General features: G+C 33.4%; 1 protein-coding gene across 1 annotated transcript; it reads left to right on the top strand.

Moving 5' to 3' along the window:
• The first annotated feature begins 1,272 nt into the window (after nucleotides 1–1,272).
• Nucleotides 1,273–22,554, top strand: LOC147410568 (uncharacterized). The gene is made up of 5 exons (XM_086436201.1): nucleotides 1,273–1,433; nucleotides 1,857–1,980; nucleotides 19,988–20,159; nucleotides 20,265–21,206; nucleotides 21,376–22,554. The coding sequence occupies exons 4-5, from the start codon at nucleotides 20,412–20,414 to the stop codon at nucleotides 22,552–22,554; spliced, it is 1,974 nt and encodes a 657-aa protein (XP_086292327.1). The 5' UTR covers nucleotides 1,273–1,433; nucleotides 1,857–1,980; nucleotides 19,988–20,159; nucleotides 20,265–20,411.
• Nucleotides 22,555–22,595: the final 41 nt, after the last annotated feature.

Below are 22,595 nucleotides of genomic sequence, written 5' to 3'. Positions count from 1 at the left end.
TTCGTACTAAATTGAAAATCGTAAAACTTATAAAAATAATAATTTTATAAAAAATGATAAAGATTTTAATGTTTCTAAATTTTTATAATCCAACAATATTTAACGATTGTCTTCAAAAATAAATTTGAATTCAAAATATTATAACATCGTTAAAATATAATTTATCAAAGAAGTTAGATCATATACACTCCAGGAAGTGGGCTAAAATCCACCTCCTACACCTCACATATCTTGTCACATAGATCTCACATTAAATTCTCTAGCAAAAGAATATTTGTCGATGGGTACATGTTAAGACACATTAAATACACCTTCAAAAAAAAAAAAAATTCCTTCTTAAAATGCACCTTCAAAATTTATTTTCCTACCTAAAATGCACTAAAAAATAAATAAATTTTTTCCTTCCTAAAATGCAATAAAAAAACTTAAATACACCTTCCAAAAAAAATTTAGTGCCTTTTGAAAAAATTTATTTTCGTACCTAAAAAGCACTAAAAAAATATACCAAAAATACTTTGATAGGTTTATTTCTATACGTATTTAATGCATCTTAATATATGTCCCTAAGGCACATGCTAACAAAGCTCTTTTTGATATTTGTGGTTAGATTTGAGGTGTGAGAGACCTATGTTAACCCTCCACATTAGGTGTATACAATCTGGGCAGGACACTCCATTAGACACCAAGCTGATGTGGAAGTGTACACGAAATCATGGATGTATTAGCTCAAGATACTAATGAAAAGCATCTACGATTCTGTAGACTCTTCCATGTTAGCTTAGTGTCTAATGTAAGGCTCTATGTTGTCACTATAGAATAATTCTATTCAAGATATATAGAATAATGTTGAAGTAACTTTAAAATGTACATCGATTGTACATTCTAATATGGCGGTGCACACATAACCATAGATCTTTTTATTGAGATACAAGTGAAAAGTAGCTCTGGTTATGTGTACACCACCACATCAAAATGTCAGAATAGAAGAACATTTCTATGTTACTTCAGCACGACTCATACATATATATATATGATCTCCATTTCGAACTGGATGGTTTTAAAATCTATTTCAGGATGAGATGCCAAAGGTGGGACTTATTTCTTCTTATTTTTAAGTTTTAGTTTTGTTAGTTCAAATATCTTAACTAAACTTAGAAATCGTTAGAAACCCAGGTGACTCACCTGAGTCATATACGTAAGGTGAGTATCGAGACTCAAAGCAGGGATTTACAACTATATAAAGAACTTATGGGATCCACCAAAAGTCCAAAACCTCTTCTTTTATTCTTCAAGGTTTGCTCATATCTTATTCTGCCTTGATCGCTTTTGTGGTGATTTTTCCATAGTTAGTTGGATTGCTTCTTTTAACAATAAAAGCTTAAATTTTCAGTCTTCAAAGAAGGCTCGGGTGAGGATCGAGTGAGTTTTCCATGGTGAGACGATTTTCTGGCTCTGATCTACATTCTTTTTATATCATTGAATGTTTGGTTGTTGTTTTGTTTAATCCACAGCTTCTTCCACTGTTTTCAGTCTAGATTGGTGTGTTTGATTAAACTATTTCTAAATTGTATACTACCAATGAATCCAGAATCTGATTTAGGTTATCAAGTGTTCATATTTGGTTGAAAAAGTAGAAATTTGTTTGTTAAAATGTATTTCAACTATCAATTTGTTTTTTTTTATATAATAAATTTCTGTTAGCTATATATAAAAATAAAAAAAAAACTCCTTTTATTCTGATAAATTAGTAATTGAAAACAAACAGTGATAAATGAAGATATCTGTATCAAATTTGTTTGCTTTCTTATTTTGTTTTACATTGTTGAAAGTATGATCTGTAAACTTTGTATTTGTAGCTCAATTGATCAATCTCCCTAAATTTTTGGGAAGAAAGCTTTGAAGATGATAGATCGAGATTGGATGATCTCCACTGCAACGATGAGGTCACTGGTCCGATCCCAGCTATATAACAGATCAAAGGTCAGTAGTTACTATTCATTTCATTCGAATTTGGTTTATTTGATCGTATATTTCATTACCTCAACTTCTCATGCATTATAAACTTACTTTTCAATTAATAATAATTTGTTTATTGTTTTGAGACTTAAAAAGGAAAATGCACGAATAGATGGAAAGTAGAAAACAGGGATCAAAACTTCCTAATCATGGACATGCTCAATGACTTTTACTGTTTTTTTTATCATAGTAATGCTCATCATATATATTTTGAATTAATATTATAATAGTCATCTTATCAAAAAAATAATAGTCATCTTAAATTTAATGTGCACATTTAGCCTTTTAGCGCAGCTTCTTTTGGTCATATCGCTAGATATAATCTTCTCCCTCTCGAACTGCATAGTTTCAAAATCTTTTCGTGAATGACTTGTCCGAGTCATCTAGCAACCTTCGTGCAAACTGAGATGACTCACCCAGTCATTTCCATAAACTGGACGAGATGAGATGCTAAAGCGGGATTTATAACAAGATAGGGAACTTATGAGATCCACCAATACCCTAGACTACACCTAACACCTCAAATCTTACTTCTTATTACAGCACACATGAGAAGGTACCCACACCATAATATATATCAACATCAACTGGTGGACCTCACCATCTATTAAGCCTTCATTCCATTGAATCAATTCTTTAGATATTCAAAGCTAAAGGCTAAGTTTAGATAAAGATATAGAACAGTATCCCTTGGCTGTTCTATAATATTTCATTTCTTTTGCAGAATATTTCTGCAAAAGGTTGAGTTTTTAATGTCATGATCTGTGAGTTTTTAATATATTTGGTGTGATTCTACCTATAGGATGAGGGTGCTTTGACTTCTTATCCCTAGAGAGAAAAAGTTGTGGACAGAATCATTTTTTTTATATTATCCATTGACTTGTTATGTTATGCTAGTTGTGTTCACCGTGCATGATAGTTTTGATTTAATAGCTTGAGGGTAGAAGTTATAAGTGCCTATTTATCTCTATGCACTCTCAGTTGAGTGTAGTGTAATCTCCCAGTGAATTTATTCTCTCTGTTTCTTGTGTTGTGGTAGCCATGACCACACAGCAAGGTTTTGGTATAGAAATAGGCCAAGAGATCCTGTCTGTGATAAATTTCATTAGTGTTACAAGATTGTTCTTTTTTGTTTTCTTGGATTGGTAAGTTGGATTTGATCTCTAGTCTTCCCATTTAATGAAGTCCGAATCTATTTAGAGTTATTTATCATGATGCACTCATTCCAAAGTGATAGGGTTGCAAAGCCTTCTATTTCATGCTGTTAAATTTAAAATATCATTTTGAGGTAATATTTTGATTAGAAATAGAATCTTGTTTAGAGCATTTTCGGACAATCCGAAATATTTCCTAAACATTAAATGTTTCTTCTTGATGATGTTTCTGAAATTGGCCTTGAATTCCATCTATAATCTCTTTTCAATTGCATCCCCTCTTTATTTGTTGTTTTGAACTTGCAGATTTACATTTGAACTCATACTTTTCAGGACAATCTGGTGGACAGTTCACTGTCAACATTGTCAGTCAGACCATCTATGGAAATTCCAAGGTCCTCATACTTATCATACATAAATTGATACAAATTTATTGGTCATTGGGCCCTAATTATGTAAAGTTATTGAATACGTAACTTTTCCATTGTTCTATTTTGCAGAAGAAACTCAAACAAACTGAGAAGAAAAATTGCTTTTGCCTGCCTATTTTTTACCCAACTCTCGTCTTCCCTCATGGGAGGAAAAAGCGTAACCACAATTTATTCACTATATCGGATGGATGTTACTATACCAGAAGTGTACTGGAGATGCGTGGAATGAATTGTATAGCAGCTTCTAATGACTGGTTGGTCATGTTGGGTAATTATTCCTCGAAATGTTTAAATCTGATCTCGATGGAAAAAATCCAGTTACCACCCATAGAACATTCTAACATCTTGTCCAAGTGATCCTAATTGTGTCGTGATGCTCATTAGTAAGAGAAATGAATTTCTTTATTTTTGTAGACCCCATGACGAACAATGGATCAATCACGACTTGAATCCTAGGAAGGAACACAATGGTATGGAAAGTATTACTTCTGCCATCAATGTCCAAGGGAAGATCTATATCTTCTTCATTTTTGGGATTGCAGTTGTAGATGTTGGTGATACATCGGCAACAATAACAAATTTTGAAATAAATTTACCTCTGTTATCCATAGAAGATGCAAAGCTATGTTCTAACTATTTAGCGGAATATCGTGGAGAACTGAGATTTTAGAGTCAAGAATATCCCTTGATAAAGATGAGGTAAGTGAAGAAGAGAGGCCTTGGAATGACATGACAAAGGAGATTTTAGAACAGATCATATCTCATCTCTTTGTAAGTGATTGCATTCGCTTTCGCCTCACTTGCAAAGGATGGACAGCCATCACTTCTCCACTAAGGTCACCCCCTCCTCCCTTCGAATCTAGCTCTAATAAATCACCATGGTTCATGTTCTTTCCATATAACAATAGTGGTACATGCAAATTCTTCCATGTGATGTACAACGACACTTGTCTCATGGACTTTCCAGAACTACAAGGTGCAATTATTCACCTCTCCAAATACGGTTGGTTGTTAGTGTCACGAAGTGATTGTTCTATTTTCTTCTTTAATCCCTTCACTAGGGCAATCATTGAGCTTCCCGATCTTGATGATTTGGGATTTTTTTTACTAGTGTATCGTTTTCATCCCCACCAACTTCCTCAAACTGCATCGTATTTGCCCATGAAGTAACTAATTCCAACTTTTTTTTTTATGTGGGTTTGTCATCACAGAGAATTTATTTGGACTCCATATTACATTGATGGTAAGGTACCATTCATGGCATCTCATTGCAATCCTATTTTCTACAACAATGTTTTATATATTTTGGGTCAAGATGGAAGATAAGAGTTTTCAGTCCAGAGGAGGATGAAGATGAATGCATATGGAGAGCTCCTATCGATATTTATTGGTCATTTGGGTAGTCCAATTGGTGTTTTTAAGTTGGATAGGTTCAAGATGAAGTGGGTGATAGAATGTTATTTGTTAGTCATACCACATCGATCTTGGCATCAGCATCAGTGAAAGGAACAGAGAATAAGATTTATTTTCCGAGGTTCCATGGGAACAATATCGTATTTTATTCTCTTTGAACTGGAAAATATCACTCTTTCGGAGGTAACTTTTCTCAGGAAAATTGGTATGACACCGATGAACAGTGGTACAGCACTTGGATTGAACCTTATAATTTTGATATACATAGTGAAGGGCTCAATTGCTTTGAAAATCCTCCTCCTGAGGACTAATTCCATTCTGTGTGGTTTAGATTTGTTTGATGGAGCATATTGCCTTTATTAGAGCTTCAATGTATTTTTTCAATAAATAAATAAATATCATTTGAATTTTCTGGTGGAATTTTGTACTGAAACAAATGGTTCTTTGTGTTATTTAATTTTATGGAAAAATAAATAATACGCAAATTCTATGGATTAACAAAAAGTTCTTTTCAACAAGACAAGAACAAGTTATCAATTTTCAGAAGAAAAATTATGAGTTTTTGACGTGAAGACAATCATATTTAGGTCATTTCCTCTTAGGCCAAGGTGCAATGTCATCAGTCTGAAAACACAGGGAGTTAACTATCTCTAATACTGACCAAAATGCGATGGGTGCATATTAAATTTCCCAAATAAAAAACCAGCAAAAATAAGAGCATTGCCCTGTTTTTAGGGTAAGAAAAAAAAGCTGCTATTGGCATCCAAACCTTTACTTATTAAAAACTTGGGTTAATTAGTAAACTTTAGGGTGCCAATAGTAACTCTCTAAAAAAAAGGAAGAGAGAATCATATTAGTTCTCTTTCTCTGGTTTTGGAGAACAAAGAAAGAAAAACCGAGCCGAGGTTTGGTGTTGTATGCGGATGGTTTAGTACGACACATCTCTCCATCTCACACCAATCTCCATGATCTCGCATCTTGAGGTACCTGTGGCTTCTTGTCCCTCAGAAATGCCCTTCACGCAGGAGCGACTTTCTATCTTAGCATTGTATGGAGCCAATGTCATCCAATCAATTGAAAAAAACAAAGAACAAGCTTGCATCTCCATTTCATTAAGAATTTATCTAAGAAACATAGACCAGCTTAGGAATAAGCATCTCAGTCAATGTTGATCTTAATACATTGATGCAATGTATGTATTGCACGCTCCACTTGTCAGGCCTACGGATCCGGACATCCTGATCATAAAATATAAAATTAAATGTATTGCATGGTCAACGATATTTCACTTAAGCAAATGTTGCAGGTTCTTTTGTAGAAAAAAACAGAATCCAAATTTCTTGAACTCCACTTCTCAAATAGTGTAGAAACACACTAGCCCAAGACTTACAACCAAGAAGAAGAACAATTAAAATGATGAAAAGCCAATTATTGAGTTAATTCAAAAAGAAACTTTACAAGTTAAAAATGAGACCTCCACTTATACAAGATATGGAATTTGGAGTGTTGATAATATCTTACTCACTTTCTCTCTTCTCAGGAGTTATTTCAAGGATTTGGTTGTAAATAAGACTTCATACATGTATATATAGGTGGTGGAAGAAGTTTCTAGCATGTTAGAATGCTTGTTCAAAAAGTTTTAAGAGGGTTCAAGATGGAAAATAAAAATGCATTGGTACTCAAGGTTGGTTGCATGGGAAAATTGAGATAATTGATAGTAATGTGATTCATCAATAAAGGTGGAGATTCTAGAAGAGTATATGAGAAAAGGTGATAAGGTAAAGAAGAGAGAGAAAGTGACATGTGTTTGTAGACACCCCATTTTTGCATCTGCCTAATTCGATAATTCGTCACCCGATTGTCGTGAATTCCTAATGATAAGTGTAAAGAACTCGAAGACTTATGAGTATTGTCATTTATCTTTTCCATTTCTAATATTTTCATCTCCTTACTCGCTATGACTCGACATAAAATTTACGCACGCTTAGAATCGTTACCCTTACACCCGATTTAGCAAGCACGTACGCTTAGGTTCGTTACATAATTTGATAACTTAGAGACCTCACTACGCTAGAAAAATGTGACTTTGAGACTTAGAAATGATCACGTTGGGACTGAAAGAAACCTCACGCCAGAATTCATAAAAATTTACAAAAATCAATAAAATGACGAAAATGCCCCCTCATAAATTTCGAACCTCCGAAAAATCTCGAAATTACCACCGTCGCACTCAGAATATGATTTCGAGTTTAACGAGACTCAAATCGACGAAAATAGATAAATTTATGAGAAATTACAAAAATGATTGAAATGCCCCTCAATGTCCAACTTTGACTTAGAAACCCTGATTCTTAGGAAAACATGAAAAAAAAATTTAATAATTGAAATTCAAAATCAAATTAAAAATCTAATCTAATGAAAATAAAATTTAATTTAAAAATCAAACTCAAACTAAAAATCAAACGATTAAAATTTTATCAAAATTAAATTTTAGTTCAAATTAAAAATTACTCAACTAATTAAAATGCAAAATCAAATTAAAAATTAAAAATCAATCAACCAATAAAACTAAAATCAAAATTTTAATTTTAATTAATCGACTAATCCAATCGACCAACAAATTAAAATCAAAATTAAGAGCCAATCAACCAACAAATTAAAATCCAATCAACCATGCAAAGCAAATTTAAAATCCAATCAATCAAATTGAAATTCAAAATCAAATTAAAAATCGAATCAAAAAAGCATCAACCGATCGATAAAATTAAATTGCAAACTCATCAACAAGGGACTACCAACGAGGTGAGTAGCGTGGGATTGCTACTCCCATTCTGTCAAAAGAAAAAAAACAAGAAAAGAAAGAGATGCAAACATGTATAAAAACTGAGGAAAGAAAGAGAAAAATAGAAAGGTTTTTGCTATAAAGAGAGACGTCTCTCTCTCTCTCCAAGGGGGGTCTTCTTCTTCTCCATTGACCTTCTTCTTTAAGCTCTCTATACCTCTCTCTTCTTCACAGAGCGGTTGCCACAGGTCTCTCTCAAGCCCTACAATGTCTCACATCTTCTTCTTAACTCAGTGTAACATCCCCCCTTGCTGCCCCCTTCTCCTTCTCCATTGAACCTACAACACAGCCCTCATCTCTCTCACGTTCTGCAATAGCCCACACCTCTCTTATATCTCTGCAACCTCTGCTTCTTTATTGATCCTCACAGTACATATAAGAATGCTCCAACCTTACTACCCCTTCTCTCTTCTCCATCGACCCTGTAACACAGACCATACCAGAACGCCCCAACCTTGCAGCCACATCTCATTGCCTTCGTCTCCCTCAGTCAATTACAGCCCCCATTGCTGCCCCTTTCTTCTTTCTCCATCTCAACAGCCATCTCCCAGTCCTTTTACTACGGCCCCTACGTTTCTCTCTGCCCAACTCATCTTCATCATCTCCATTAAACCTGCAACCTCGTCCCCTCTCTCACTTTTAGCCCTCCTTTCTTTTCACGTTCTACCTTTCTTTTCACATTCTGCCTGTAACAGCTCTCCCAGCCTACCCTCGATTTTCATATCTCTTACAGACCATCAGCACCTCTATCGGCCTCTCATCATCTCCAATCTCTCTCTCTCTCTCTCTCTCTCTCTCTCTACCTGTAACAACCCCCCAGCTCTATCACGTCCTCTACATCCGTCAATTCTTTCTAATTTTTTCTTATACACAGTACTGCTATAGCACATACAAGTGCGTCTCTCTCTCTACTCTTGTCTCTCGCATTTTCGCAGCAACAAATACGCGCAAGTCTTTGGGTTGGACTTGAAGGAATCAATTCACCACTTTTTTTGTTCAATAGGTAGGTACATTTTTATTTTTTTACTTTTGTATTCTCTTCTCTTCCTCTTCATTCTTCGTGGCACATTGTTTAATCTTCTCTCTATTTTTGTATGCTAAACTTGCCCCCATACATTGAGGTTTCATGTTGATTTTTGGCATCACGATCATCGTAGAGTTGGTTATAAAAAATAAAAAAACAAAATTTATGTTATATGGTGTTTTGTCGCATTTCGAATAATTCATAATAGGGGAGATGTATCATTCTAACATTTTTTTATCTTCTTATTTTTCACATAGCAATAGGATTAGTGGAATGTTTTTTTTTTTTTATGCATTTTTATTTTCTTTTTTAACATATTGATAGGATTAGGAGGATATTTTTAGTTTATGTAGTTTTTTCTATGTTTTTATATCGATAAGATTAGGAGAATATTTTTTATGCCTCTCTTTTCTTTCTTTTTTTTTTTTTTTTTTTTTTTTTTTTTGCATGTTAATATTATTAGGAAACTTTTTTTTGTTATTAAAATGCTATGATCATTGTACTCGAATTCGATTTGTATGACTCAAGATGATAATCAAGCTCCTTGTAATATTTTATGGTTGGAAAATATGTTTTCGTGATGAGTAGGTGATGAGTTTAAGATTATTCCATGTGATTAATATACTTATTGACTTGACAAATATACATGTCGTTAAATGATAATGATTTTAGGAAAAATTGAGAATTATGTATGCATGCCCGTTTGGTTAGTTTAAGAAGTAAATGAATGTCAATTTTTTTCTTCAAATTTGAAAATTTCGTATGCACTGATATTTGTCAATCTCCAATTTGGTAAGCATAATAAGGTAAATTTCCTTTTACTGTTATTTTATAAATTTCCAATTTGGTGATTCGTCATAAATTCATAATTTTCTAATTCGAAAACTCATATTCATAATTTTGTTTTGGAAAATCAATATTTGAAACTTTCTAATATGGGAACCGCATAATTTTCTATTTTAGGACAACATATATTCATAAATTTCTAATTCAGAAATTTCACATTTTAGTAATTTTCCAATTTAGAAGATTTTACGTTTTCCAGTTTAGAAACTTCATATTCATGGAAATTCAAGATTTTCTAATTCAAAAATTTGGTATTTTTTGGAAACTTTATATTTTTGAGAATTTATTTTTAGAAAATTCTAATTCAGGAACTCATCATATATTTTTCAAATTCTAATTTAGGGAACTTCAAATTCCTAATTTAGAAGCTTCATAAGTGCCAACTTAGCAATTTTATAATTTTTCTATTTGGAGGATTTTTTGTGAGTTTTTATTTTGGATGATTTGGAAAATATTTTCATTTGGATTTTTCATTGACTTTAGATCATGGGGCTCAAATTAAGGCTTTTTCAAAATTTTCCATTTTGTGCAGAATTAGAGAAATCATGTAATAATTGGAGGATCTTAGCCATAAGATTCGTTTGGCAAACCCGATATAAATTGATGATGATGATTGGACTATAACCTTGACCATAATTTTTTCCGTTGACCATAGGTTAGTTTTGGATCGTAGTAGAAACCGATCATTTTGATCAGGTGGATTATGTGCCTAACACCTTTCGAAACCCATAATCTGACCCCTTATCCATTTATTTGATTCGTGGGCCGATCCATATCCATTTGAAGTTATTTCTAGTTCCTAGACCTAAACTAGGTGGCGATTCCCATTTCTTAAAAAATCCTCATTTACCAATTGGACCCCCTCACTATTAAGTGAAAATGGATCGAGACGATTTAAATGTTAACCACACATGTGAAGTGGGGCCCATACAAAATTACATAAATATCCTCACTACAACCCTTAAATAAAATAAGACTTTTAGAAAATTAACTTTAAAATTTAGCACTCCCCTTAAAGTGATTTTCTAGAAATAATACCAAACTTGGCTCTAAGAAATTCAAATTGGCCTTTGGAGAGCACTTGGTGAAGATGTCTGCAAGGTTGTTATTGTTTCGCACCTCCGAAACTTCAATTGATCGATCTAACACCTTTTCATGAATGAAATGATGTTCAATTTCAATATGCTTGGACCTTGTGTGACAAACAAGATTTGTTGCAAGCTTGAGAGCACTTTGATTGTCATAATATATAGTAGTTGGTTGGTGAATTTTTGAAGAAACATCATCAACTGACGTAGCCACACACATTCTTGAGTGGCAAGAGATGCAACTTTATACTCTACTTTTGTCGTAGAAAGAGACACCAAATCTTGTTTCTTACTACACCATGAAACACATGCCAATTTACATTTTTTTTTTATCAATAAGCTGAGGCTATAAAGGGCCCCACCCTGATTTATTAAAAGCTACTATTGCCGAAAATAACAAACATTGATATCCTCCAAGAGGATGTAGTATAGATCCACAGGAACATTTAAAAAATCTAAAATACAGAATTGCACATTTAAAACTCCTCTTCTTGCTAACCAATTAGCTGCTTTATTTGTCTCTCACCAAATAAATTCTATAGTAGCTGAGTTAAACCACCGCAATGCTCTTCTAATATTTCTGATGATGCTAATCAATTTCCAAGACGTACTCCAATCCTCCTTAATACAATTGACAGCCACTAACGAATCTGAATTCACAATAATATATGTATGTCCCCTGCATTCTAAGATGTTGTAAACCCTTTAGAATTGCTTCCAATTCAATGGCAATAATATCCATTTGATTTAATCTCCCCATACCAGTGGTAATCATCCCTCTCTCATTATTTCTTGCAATAAAATCGATTCCAGCCCCTGTTTCAGACATTGACCCATCCGTATTCAATTTAATAATATGCATTGGAGGCGGTACCATCGAATAGCCAACCTTTCCGTCACTTTCAACATTCCTTGACAACCCCATAGATTGATCAATCTTAGCATTTCAGAATTTGATGTCATCATGCCTTCAATGCTACCCACACATCTTCCATAATCAATTGACAAAGTTGCCGCCCATTCATATCTTTTTTGTCAAAAATACTATGGTTACGCTCACGCCATATATGATACAAGGTAGAACAGAGTATAAGGTTGACAATATATAAATTGGTTTACTTACGATCATCTAAATCACCACCCAAATCAGCATTGGAATATCCTTCCAATTCGAACATAACTCCCTTTTTTAGTAGAAGACCCATGTCAATTGTGGAGTAAACATACTTGAAGATTCGCTTAGCTGCCTCCAAGTATTGTTTATATGGAGCTTACATGTAACGGCTAACAAGCCCAATAGAAAATTTAATATCTGGTATTGTAATAGTTAAATAAATGAGACTACCAAAAAAAGCATGATAAGGTCGAGGATTCGGAAGAAACTTACCTTCATCACGTCTTAGCTTTATGTTAGCATCTAGAGGAGTGGAACACCGCTTACTTTGGTCCAAACCAAACTTGCGAACAAATTTTTCCGCATAGCCTTTTTGTGATATGAATTTTCCTTCATTCATCGAATTTACTTCCAAGCCAAAGAAGTGCCTTAGCGGACACTCTTAAAGATCTTACAATATTCAAAAAAGGCTTTTGAGTTTCTTCGACTTCAATATTGTTATCGTCAAATGTGAGCTTTCAACTGAAAATGAATGTCCCGACTCGAACGATTTTTTACATTTCCCAGTTTCTGTGTAAGCTTTTCTTCTGAATTTTTCTTCTTGGTGGGATTTTCCCTTTTCCTTTTTTTGATATCCTAATTTTTGCCTAGATCACCTTTTCAGATTTTCAATCTAGCGAACTTTGTCTTTCTTTTATGATGATGCCTTGATTTTTACCTAGGTCACCTTTTCAGGTTTTCAACCTAGCAGGCTCTTCCTTTTTTTGTTATGCCCTATCTTTTGCCTAAGTCGCCCTTTTGGGTTTTCAACTTAGCGAGCTTCTATTCTTGATGATCTCGGATACTCAACTTGACAACCTTTTGGTTCCCTAGATTAGATATTAATTTTGCAATTAGAATGTTAAGAAAATATCAAAGTAACCTAGGAATAAACCATTGAAAAGCTGCACAGGTTATGATATATTTAAAAGAGACGAATGACTATATGCTCACTTACAGGAGATCAGATCATCTAGAGGTGATCGGGTGCTCAGATTCAAATTTTATCAGATGTTCTAATAGTAAAAAGTCTAAACCGGGTTTTGTATTTCTACTAGCTAGTAGAGCTATCTCATGGAGGAGTGTGAAATAGAACATTAGTACTTCATCCACTATGAAAGATGAATTAGTGGTATTCTTTGAGGTCACAAGTTATGTTTTGTGGTTGTGAAATTTTATCTCAAGACTTAGGGTTGTCGACTCTATAGTCAGGTCATTGAAGATATATTATGATAATACTGCAATTGTATTCTTCTTTAAGAATTGAAAGTATTTGAATGATGCAAAACACATGGGGGTCAAATATTTGGTAGTTAGAGATGGAGTCTAGAAATAGTTAATATCAGTAGAGAATATTAATACCACTTAAATGATAGCTGATCCATTGACATATGGATTATCACTAAAAGCTTACAAAGAACATGTTATCAACCTAGATCTTTTAAGAAAATCTTTTATGTATTTGATGTAGGTTATTTTGAAATAGTTAGTAATTGACATTAATATTGGTACTAAAAAAGTTTTTTTATATTTATTTCCTATTTTTATTTATGTTATGATCATATTCTATTTTGGATTTAAGTAATACAGGAAATGTCTTGACAAAACAAATGATTGGGGCACAATTAAAGGCCATATCAGAAAAAGTATTAGTGTGTGTGGTACATGGAAGAAAGTATGGCATAAATGACATACAACCGTCATGACTCACATTAATATCTAATCGAAATATGACATTACAAAATCTAATTGAATATTAGGATTATTAATAAGATTTTAAAATTTATGGTCATGTGTAAAATGTTTTATTTTTAGAATCCTAAATTGAGTATTTTCAAAATTATTTTGTAAAAGAAAATTTCATTTAATAAAATCCGTTTAATGGGCCAACTAGGAGAATGTTAGAATAAAATTTGTGTGGTCCATTAACCTACACAGTTTTACTAATTTCACTTACACAAGAATTCTATATATTAAACATGATCCTCAATATCTTTAGAATTAGAACTATACTTTTTTAAGTTTAGTAAGAAACCTTGATAGATAAGAATCTTTCTAGGAGAGGATCTCTAGGCCCTCTATCTCCATCTATATAAAAGGATCAACACCCCATTAGAGAATAACAACAAGAAATGCACATAATATACTTATGGGATCTTGAACATAGTGATCTCCATCTATTACTAGAACCCTAGCCAATCTAGTTAGAGAAGAGAGAGAATGTGAGTTTGGAAATTGAATAACTCGATTGGGGTTTACGCTCTTCAATTCGTTGACACGTAAATTGCGAAAGACACATTTCTATCACAAATCTTGGATCAATGATTTTGGATTATGGGACAAGGTAAGTACCTGAACTTTGATTCTAAGCAACATGAATAGGTTCTTGAGATATATGCATGATTCTTGATCCATTAGAAATAATAGAATAATAGTTTTGTTAAGAGATTTTGTATGATTAAAATCTAACAGTTTTTACCTACAAGTTTAGTTATCTTGCAAAACAGTTGCTTAGGGGAAAAAAACAAGGGAAAAAGTAACGCAAATGCCTCTAGAAAGGAGGGGCATGGATAGATCTGAAAAAGATATACTTGAAGAGATGTGATTTTTGTTCGGTGTAGATTGATAATAAAATAATTGACCAGATAAACCTTGACAAACAAGGATCGATCCATAGAGACAATGTTGATCCGATAATTCTTTTAACTCAAAATCAGTTAAGATTGAAGGTAAACAAATTAAAACAGTTTTAGGAAAGAATATCACTAATTAACTAAAAGTAAAATAAGAAATAAAAATGCAGTATAAGTATTAGATCGGTCAAATCCACTTGAGCAAATCCTCTCCTTAGATTAATTTTTCATTTACTTGTCTCAATCCTCTCAACAAAACTAATGTCGATGGATCGGAAGATCGAGCGGTTAAATCTAAAATGAAATTTCAATGTTTGTGAATAAATCGATAAGATGAAATTAAAGGATTTGTATTTGATGTTTGTGGTAAAGCATGGTTAGCTTGAGCTTAACTAAGAATAAACCATCAAAATTAAGAAATTAGATACTCAAACCAATAATCCCTAGTTAAGAATTTTTGTAATGAAAACTATGAAGCATAAAGTAAAGGCCAAACTAACTATGAGAAAAAATATTGCTCCGACTTTATTGACCATTCTAATGGAAGGTCTAATCGTTGATCATCGTAAGAAACAACAAATAAGAAAATAAAATAAAGAAAAGATATGAAAAGATGAAAGGTCTTCTTCATTGATCTTGAGTCTAAACATTAGCTAGATCATCCTTCATTACAAAGATTCACCAGAAACTAACCTAAAAACCTAAAAAATAGAAAATAGAATAAAACTAGAGAAGATGATTTTAGAGGAAATGAGATGATCTGGTTTGGTATCTAATATATAAAGAAACTGGATTAGAATTTTTAGGTTCAGGATCATTTCATAAACACAAGACTTCACCATAATTCAATATAATGATTTGGTAACTGCCAAAATTTAATGCGAATTTCGAGGAAACTTTAACCAACATTATCACACTGTGGTAAATCCTTGGTGTGTCGCGGTCTATGTGGGCCTGAATCTTGGTCCTTGGTCTTGTTTTGGATTTTGGATCATAGTAAAATCTATGAATTTTTCTAATTCATCTTGAAACTTTACGACTTTTTCCTATTACATGTAAATAATCATAATTAGGTCTGAAATACATAATTTATTTGAAATCAATAATAATCATGGGCTAACAATGATCGCGTAAAGTTTATGTAATTAGGACTCTAGAAACCACTTTCTAGACCTTGATTGCGTCTCAAACCTAGATTTTACTAGTCTCAAGTAAAAGTTAAGTAAAAACTAAATTACAAACCACTTTCGTATGTTACACGACTGCATTTAGCGAATGCAGCAAACCCTTAAACCCCTAGGTTACCCTTGGTAGACGAGTTAGACTTGTAAGGGTTTGTAATGAATATACCCACAAAATTCAAATACTTTATAAAGCTATTAAAATCAAAATCGACGTATGTAATGAAAACATAACAACATTTCACAAATCAATCTAAGGTCCTTTATGTTTAGTAAGAGTTATAAGTTTTCATTCGTTACTTTAGAAATTTTCAAAAATAACTTGAGTACCTATGCAAATTTTCTAATTTTAAAAGCAGGATCTTCTTCAAGAACAAGATTTTACCTCCTAACTACTAAGAATGGTCGGTTCTACCTAAGTTCTAACTCAAAACTAAGCATCTTTTCAAGGATAGTGAGGGGTGTAGATGATCACTTTAATAACTCTAAGGGACTTTATCTATGATATTCCAACTTACTCACATTTTTACCATTGACAACTTTTACACTATTGAAGATATTTTATTTAGTCTCATTGAATTCTTTTATTTTTTGCATTTTTTTAATTCTAACATTTTTTATTTACTTTGATCTTTTTCATATCTTTCTATTTTTTTAAACATTTTCACACATTACCATTCTTCTGGTGTTTTTTTTTCCAAAAAGTAGGTAGTCTTTTTAAAAGTACTTAGTTTAATCTTATGGTTGTTGTCCAAGTCATACTAACACCAGTTCTGTGTTTCTTCTAACCAGTCACCTAATGGACAAGGAAGTCATGGTTCACTAGACTAGATTTTCTTTAATACTCTAGATAGAAAAAATGAACAACTCTTGTTCTATAAAACCTTTTTTGTCCAATGACTCAATCAAAAGTGTCATGAATTTTTCAAAGTAATCTTTTTATGATTTTCGTAATAAGGAATAACCAAAAAGAACTTATGATAAAAATTATAATATGAGCCTAAAATTTGAAATTCATATGTAAATAGTACATACAAAGATTTTAAAGAAACTATTTCAACAGTGTTAAATATTTTTTTGATATTTCATCTTTTTTTTAAGCTTGAAAATAAATTAACAATATAATTGTGAGCTAACCTAATACCCCTAAACCTAAATTAAATATTGTCCTCAATATGCAAGCAGTAAGGAAATAGAGATAAATGTTAGATCACACTTGAAACGGATTGGGCATTAACGTGCAAAGTCTTATTACAACTCATTTGACAAAATTTAGAGATAACAATGATAATGTCCGAAACAGTTTTGCATAAAAGAATTCCTACCTATTTTTTTATAGAAAAGATTTTATTTTCTAACTATATTACTCATTAAAAGAAAAATACATAGGTTGCCTCCCAAGTAGCACTAAGTTTAACGTCTTTAGTTAGACCTGTCAAAAGGTCTGATTCCTAGGTATTTTCCTAGCATCTAATTTGATAAACACGGTAATCAACTTCCTATCCCATATGATAGGCAGACAAATTGTGATCATCGTTAGAACATAAAAATGATTTTTTTTTAAATGATCAACATCCCTCGTTTATCTTCAATCCTTAGTGTCATCACCTTTTTGAAACATTTTTCAACCATCATATTCCCTAAGATAAGGGAAGTTGTAAGTCTTAACAATCTTGTGAAAGGATAGGTTGGATGGGGTACGAAGTTGGATCGATAGTGATCGGAATTGGTGTAACTAACAAATTTATACAATTACTGTGAGAGAAAATATTGCTCTAACTTCATTGACCTCTCTAATTAAGGGTCTAGTCGATGATCATCATAAGAAACAACAAATAAGAAAATAAAATAGAGAAAAGAGATGAGAAAGATGAAAGGTTTTCTTCATTGATCTTGAGTCCGAACATTAACTGAATCATCCTTCATTACAAAGCTTCAACAGAAATTAACCTAAAAATCTAAAAAATAAAAAATAGAAGAAATCTAGAGAAGATGATCTCAGAGGAGATGAGATGATCTGGTTTCATCTTTTATTTATAGAGAGACCATATTAAGGTTTCTAGGGTTCGAGACCCTTCCATAAACACAAGACTTCAAAACCCTAATTCAATATGACAATTTTGTAGTCACCAAGCTTTAGTACAAATCTCGAGAAATCTTTCACCGACACTACCGAGCCGCAATGAACCCTTAGTGTGCTACGGTTCATGTGGGACCAAAGGGCTTGAATCTTGGTCTTTGGTTTTGTTTTGGATCCTGGATCGCAATAGAATCTTCAGATTTTTCTGATACATGTTGAAACTTTGCGACTTTTTCCTGTTACACGTAAATAACCATAATTAAGTCCGAAATACGTATTTTATTTGAAATCAATAATAATTATGGGCTAATAATGAATTATATCTAATTAGAGGATTTAATGTCTAATTTACTCGTAAAATTTATATAATTAGGGCTCTAGAAACCACTTTCTAGACCCTGATCAATTTCTTTGTTTCTTCACAATGTATTTGTGTTGTACAAAATATTTATTTTGAAAATATTAACTCTTATCTAATTATTCTCTTTTATTATTATAAACTTTTTTTATGGGTGATTTGAATTAAAGATCTCAAAATTTATCATAAAATGGATTATTAGATGGTGAAATCATTTTTAGTGATTTATTGGCAGCGAGTTTGATCCAAGTGTGCCATGTATTTTGCTTTTATTTTGTACATGTTGTTGGATATGTTTAGCTAGCTAGTGTTGAGTCAGTTAGGACACAATTTCTAGTGGATTGTAGGTTTAGCATATTTCAACAAGAGACCTGGCCCACTAATATCAAGTGGGAATTCATATATCGATCAATAAACTATTTATATTGATCGCAATGATCACACATGTGCATGCACGCATGCCAAGTAGATTCAAGCCATGGGCAGGAGGCTTACTTTCGGGCTTTGTGGGCTCTAGTCAACTTATTCGTTTTATTGGATAAAAAGATAACAAATAATTATTTTAATTACATATTTGTCATATTAACTTTTTTACATATTATTAATTGAGTCCTGATCGTATGCACCCACGGTGAAGGATTGAAACCCTCCTCCCACACCTCTACATATGCCAGGTAAGTCACAATCTAAGGTAATTTTTAAAAGGAGATATTTTAGGCATTAATTCAGTGAATTATGTCTTACGTGGTATGTCTTGAGGTGTGCGAGGAGGGCTTCAATTCTCCACTCTGGGTGCATACGATCCGGTCTCTTATTAATTTTTATGACCGTTATAAATCTGTACAAATCTTTGAGAGCCAATCACAGATCATGTCCTAATGGCACAATCTGGAGAAATATCTGTCTGGTCTCAAGTCTATAAAAGGATAACCATCCCTTCCCATCTTGTACCATGAAAAACCAAAGAACTCATAAAAGTTTGATATTGTTTCCAATTGCTTATTCCTTCTTTCTATTGCATTAGTCACTAATCAAGGGTTGAAAATTGTTCTTAGATAGATCAAGATTGCCTTCTCCAGGTTGCAAGGTTGTCGAATCCTTAAGGTAGAAGATTGCCAGCTTCAGAGCAACTTGTTTCAGGTACTAACTTCTCTTCCTTAGGATCGTGCATGCGACGTTAGCTTAGTCGATAATCTAGTAATTCAATGTCAAATTTCTTCTATTATTTTATTATTATATAGATGGGGTTATGTGGACTGAAAGACCACCTATCTATATGGATTGCATCCCCATGTGACACCCAAAAGCACGATCAGGGTACCACACAGATGTAGAGTATAAAATTTAAATAACTCCCAAAAAAAAAAGAAAAATTGAAAAAAAAAAAAAAATTTCACCGTTGGATTTAATTTTTAAATTTGGGATTTCGGTGGCCGTCAATTTTCATTATTTATGTGCGCCTCTCATATATTAGGCTATTTTTTGTTATATTTACCCACCAGGGGTGTGGGAAGATGGTAAGACACTAGCAGCGACTTGCCCCTGATCATGTGTTCGAACCTCCAAAGAATCCTGACTTACCTGGCAAAGGACTGTGTGGGTCGGACCAATGCCCAATGGCCTATGGACTGGGTACAAGCCCAGTTATGGTACCAGGGCCCGCTGTCAATGGGAACACCATAGTATCAAAAAAAAATAAAAAATTTTGTTATATTTAATTTGTTTGATTTTGTTAGTTGATAATTTTTTTAATGGAAATTTGTATCAGGTTTTTGTCCTAGCTCTCTGAGACGCCAATGGATTCTTGTGGATCTAAAACCATCAAAGAGCTCACTCCAATTGTAGATCTATCGTGTGATGGGGTTGTTAGTGCCGTAGATGTACAACAAGGAGACATAGTTAACTCACAAAAAAGAAAAAGAAGAGTACTAGTTCCCAAGGTCCTCATACTTATCATACATAAATTGATACAAATTTATTGGTCATTGGGCAATAATTATTTAAAGTTATTGAATACTTAACTTTTCCATTGTTGTATTCTGCAGAAGAAACTCAAACAAACTGAGAAGCAAAATTGCTTTTGCCTGCCTATTTTTTCCCCGACTCTCATCTTCCCTCATGGGAGGAAAGAGCGTAACTAAACTTTATTCACTATATCGGATGGATGTTACTATGCTAGAAGTGTACCCGAGATGCGTGGAATGAGTTGTATAGCATCTTCTAATGAATGGTTGGTCATGTTGGATAATTATTCCTCGAAATGTTTTCTATTAAATCCGATCTCGATGGAAAAAATCCAGTTACCACCCATAGAACATTCAACGAGTGATTTGGGAATTCTAACATCTTGTCCAAGTGATCCTAACTGTGTCGTGATGCTCACTAGTAAGAGAAATGAATTTCTTTATTTTTGTAGACCCAATGACAAACAATGGATCAATCACGACTTGAATCCTAGGAAGGAACACAATGGTATGGAAAGTATTACTTGTGCCATCAATGTCCAAGGGAAGATCTATATCTTCTTCATTTTTGGGATTGCAGTTGTAGATGTTGGTGATACTTCGGCAACAATAACAAATTTTAAAATAAATTTACCTCTGTTATCCATAGAAGATGCAAAGCTATGTTCTAAGTATTTAGCGGAATATCGTGGAGAACTCTTCCTGGTGGTGAAAATTTTCATGGGGATATATGCTGATGTAGTTGAGACTTTTGATATTTTCAAATTGGATTTTTCCACAATGGTTTGGGTGAAAGTGGAAAGCATAGGCGATGCGATCTTCTTATTGAGTAAAAGTTGTATATCAATCTCCGAGTCAGACTTGGGAGTTAAAGGGGATTGTATATACTTCTTGGATCCAGATAATAGAAACTTGTACCGATTTAACATGTACAACCAAACTATCACAGTTGGTCTTCCTTTTCCTGATGTTGTTCATGTATGGTCTCAACCTTACTGGATAGTGCCCAGTATCTCCTTACCGGTAATTCATTTATTTTTCACAAAATTTTTTTTTTTTTTTTTTTTTTGATCTTCTTTCATTAGAGATATAGTTTGTAAATAGCTTTAGTTTGTTTTTCAAGCAGTCTTTTAATATGCTTTTTTGCCCATGTAACTCCTTGATCCTTAAGGTATACCTTTATATTTTACAGGCAAAGCAAGGGAAAGCAAAGGTGGAAGACACTGAGATTTTAGAGTCAAGAATATCCCTTGATAAAGATGAGGTAAGTGAAGAAGAGAGGCCTTGGAATGACATGGCAAAGGAGATTTTAGAACAGATCATATCTCATCTCTTTGTAAGTGATTGCATTCACTTTCGCCTCACTTGCAAAGGATGGACAGCCATCACTTCTCCACTAAGGTCACCCCCTCCTCCCTTCGAATCTAGCTCTAATAAATCACCATGGTTCATGTTCTTTCCATATAACAATAGTGGTACATGCAAATTCTTCCATGTGACGTACAACGACACTTGTCTCATGGACTTTCCAGAACTACAAGGTGCAATTATTCGCCACTCCAAATACGGTTGGTTGTTAGTGTCAGGAAGTGATTGTTCTATTTTCTTCTTTAATCCCTTCACTAGGGCAATCATTGAGCTTCCAAATCTTGATGATTCGGGATCTTTTTTTACTAGTGTGTCATTTTCATCCCCACCAACTTCCTCAAACTGCATCGTATTTGCCCATGAAATAACTAATTCCAAGTTTTTTTTAATGTGGGTTTGTCGTCACGGAGAATTTTTTTGGACTCCGTATTACATTGATGGTAAGGTACCATTCATGGCATCTCATTGCAATCCTATTTTCTATGACAATGTTTTATATATTTTGGGTCAAGATGGAAGGCTAGGAATTTTCAGTCCAGAGGAGGATGAAGACGAATGTATATGGAGGGTCCTTCCGAAACTAATTGGACCTAAGTTTCCAATTCATCAAAGTTTCATTGTAGAGAGTGATGGAGAGCTCCTATCAATATTTATTGGTCATTTGGGTAGTCCAATTGGTGTTTTTAAGTTGGATAGGTTCAAGATGAAGTGGGTGAAAGTAGAAAGTTTGGGTGATAGAATGTTATTTGTTAGTCATACCACATCGATCATGGCATCAGCATCGGTGAAAGGAACAGGGAACAAGATTTATTTTCCGAGGTTCCATGGGAATGATATCGTATTTTATTCTCTTTGGACTGGAAAATATCACTGTTTCGGGGGTAACTTTTCTCAGGAAAATTGGTATGACACCGATGAACAGTGGTACTGCACTTGGATTGAACCTAATTTTGATATACATAGTGAAGGGCTCAATTGGTTTGAAAATCCTCCTGAGGACTAATTCCATTCTGTGTTGTTTAGATTTGTTTGATGGAGCATATT

The sequence above is a fragment of the Akebia trifoliata genome, chromosome 1 (assembly GCF_017979445.1).
Source record: "Akebia trifoliata isolate Shusen 1 chromosome 1, ASM1797944v1, whole genome shotgun sequence".
NCBI classification, from domain to species: Eukaryota; Viridiplantae; Streptophyta; class Magnoliopsida; order Ranunculales; family Lardizabalaceae; genus Akebia; species Akebia trifoliata.
Note: the sequence above shows the minus strand (reverse complement) of the source record. Positions and strands in the feature narration are given on the sequence as shown.

Excerpts from the sequence above, each read along its gene's own strand:
- LOC147410568 (XM_086436201.1), top strand. The coding sequence starts at position 20,412 with ATGCGTGGAATGAGTTGTATAGCATCTTCTAATGAATGGTTGGTCATG. Across the intron at positions 21,207-21,375 it reads TGCCCAGTATCTCCTTACCG|GCAAAGCAAGGGAAAGCAAA; the intron begins GTAATTCATTTA and ends TATATTTTACAG.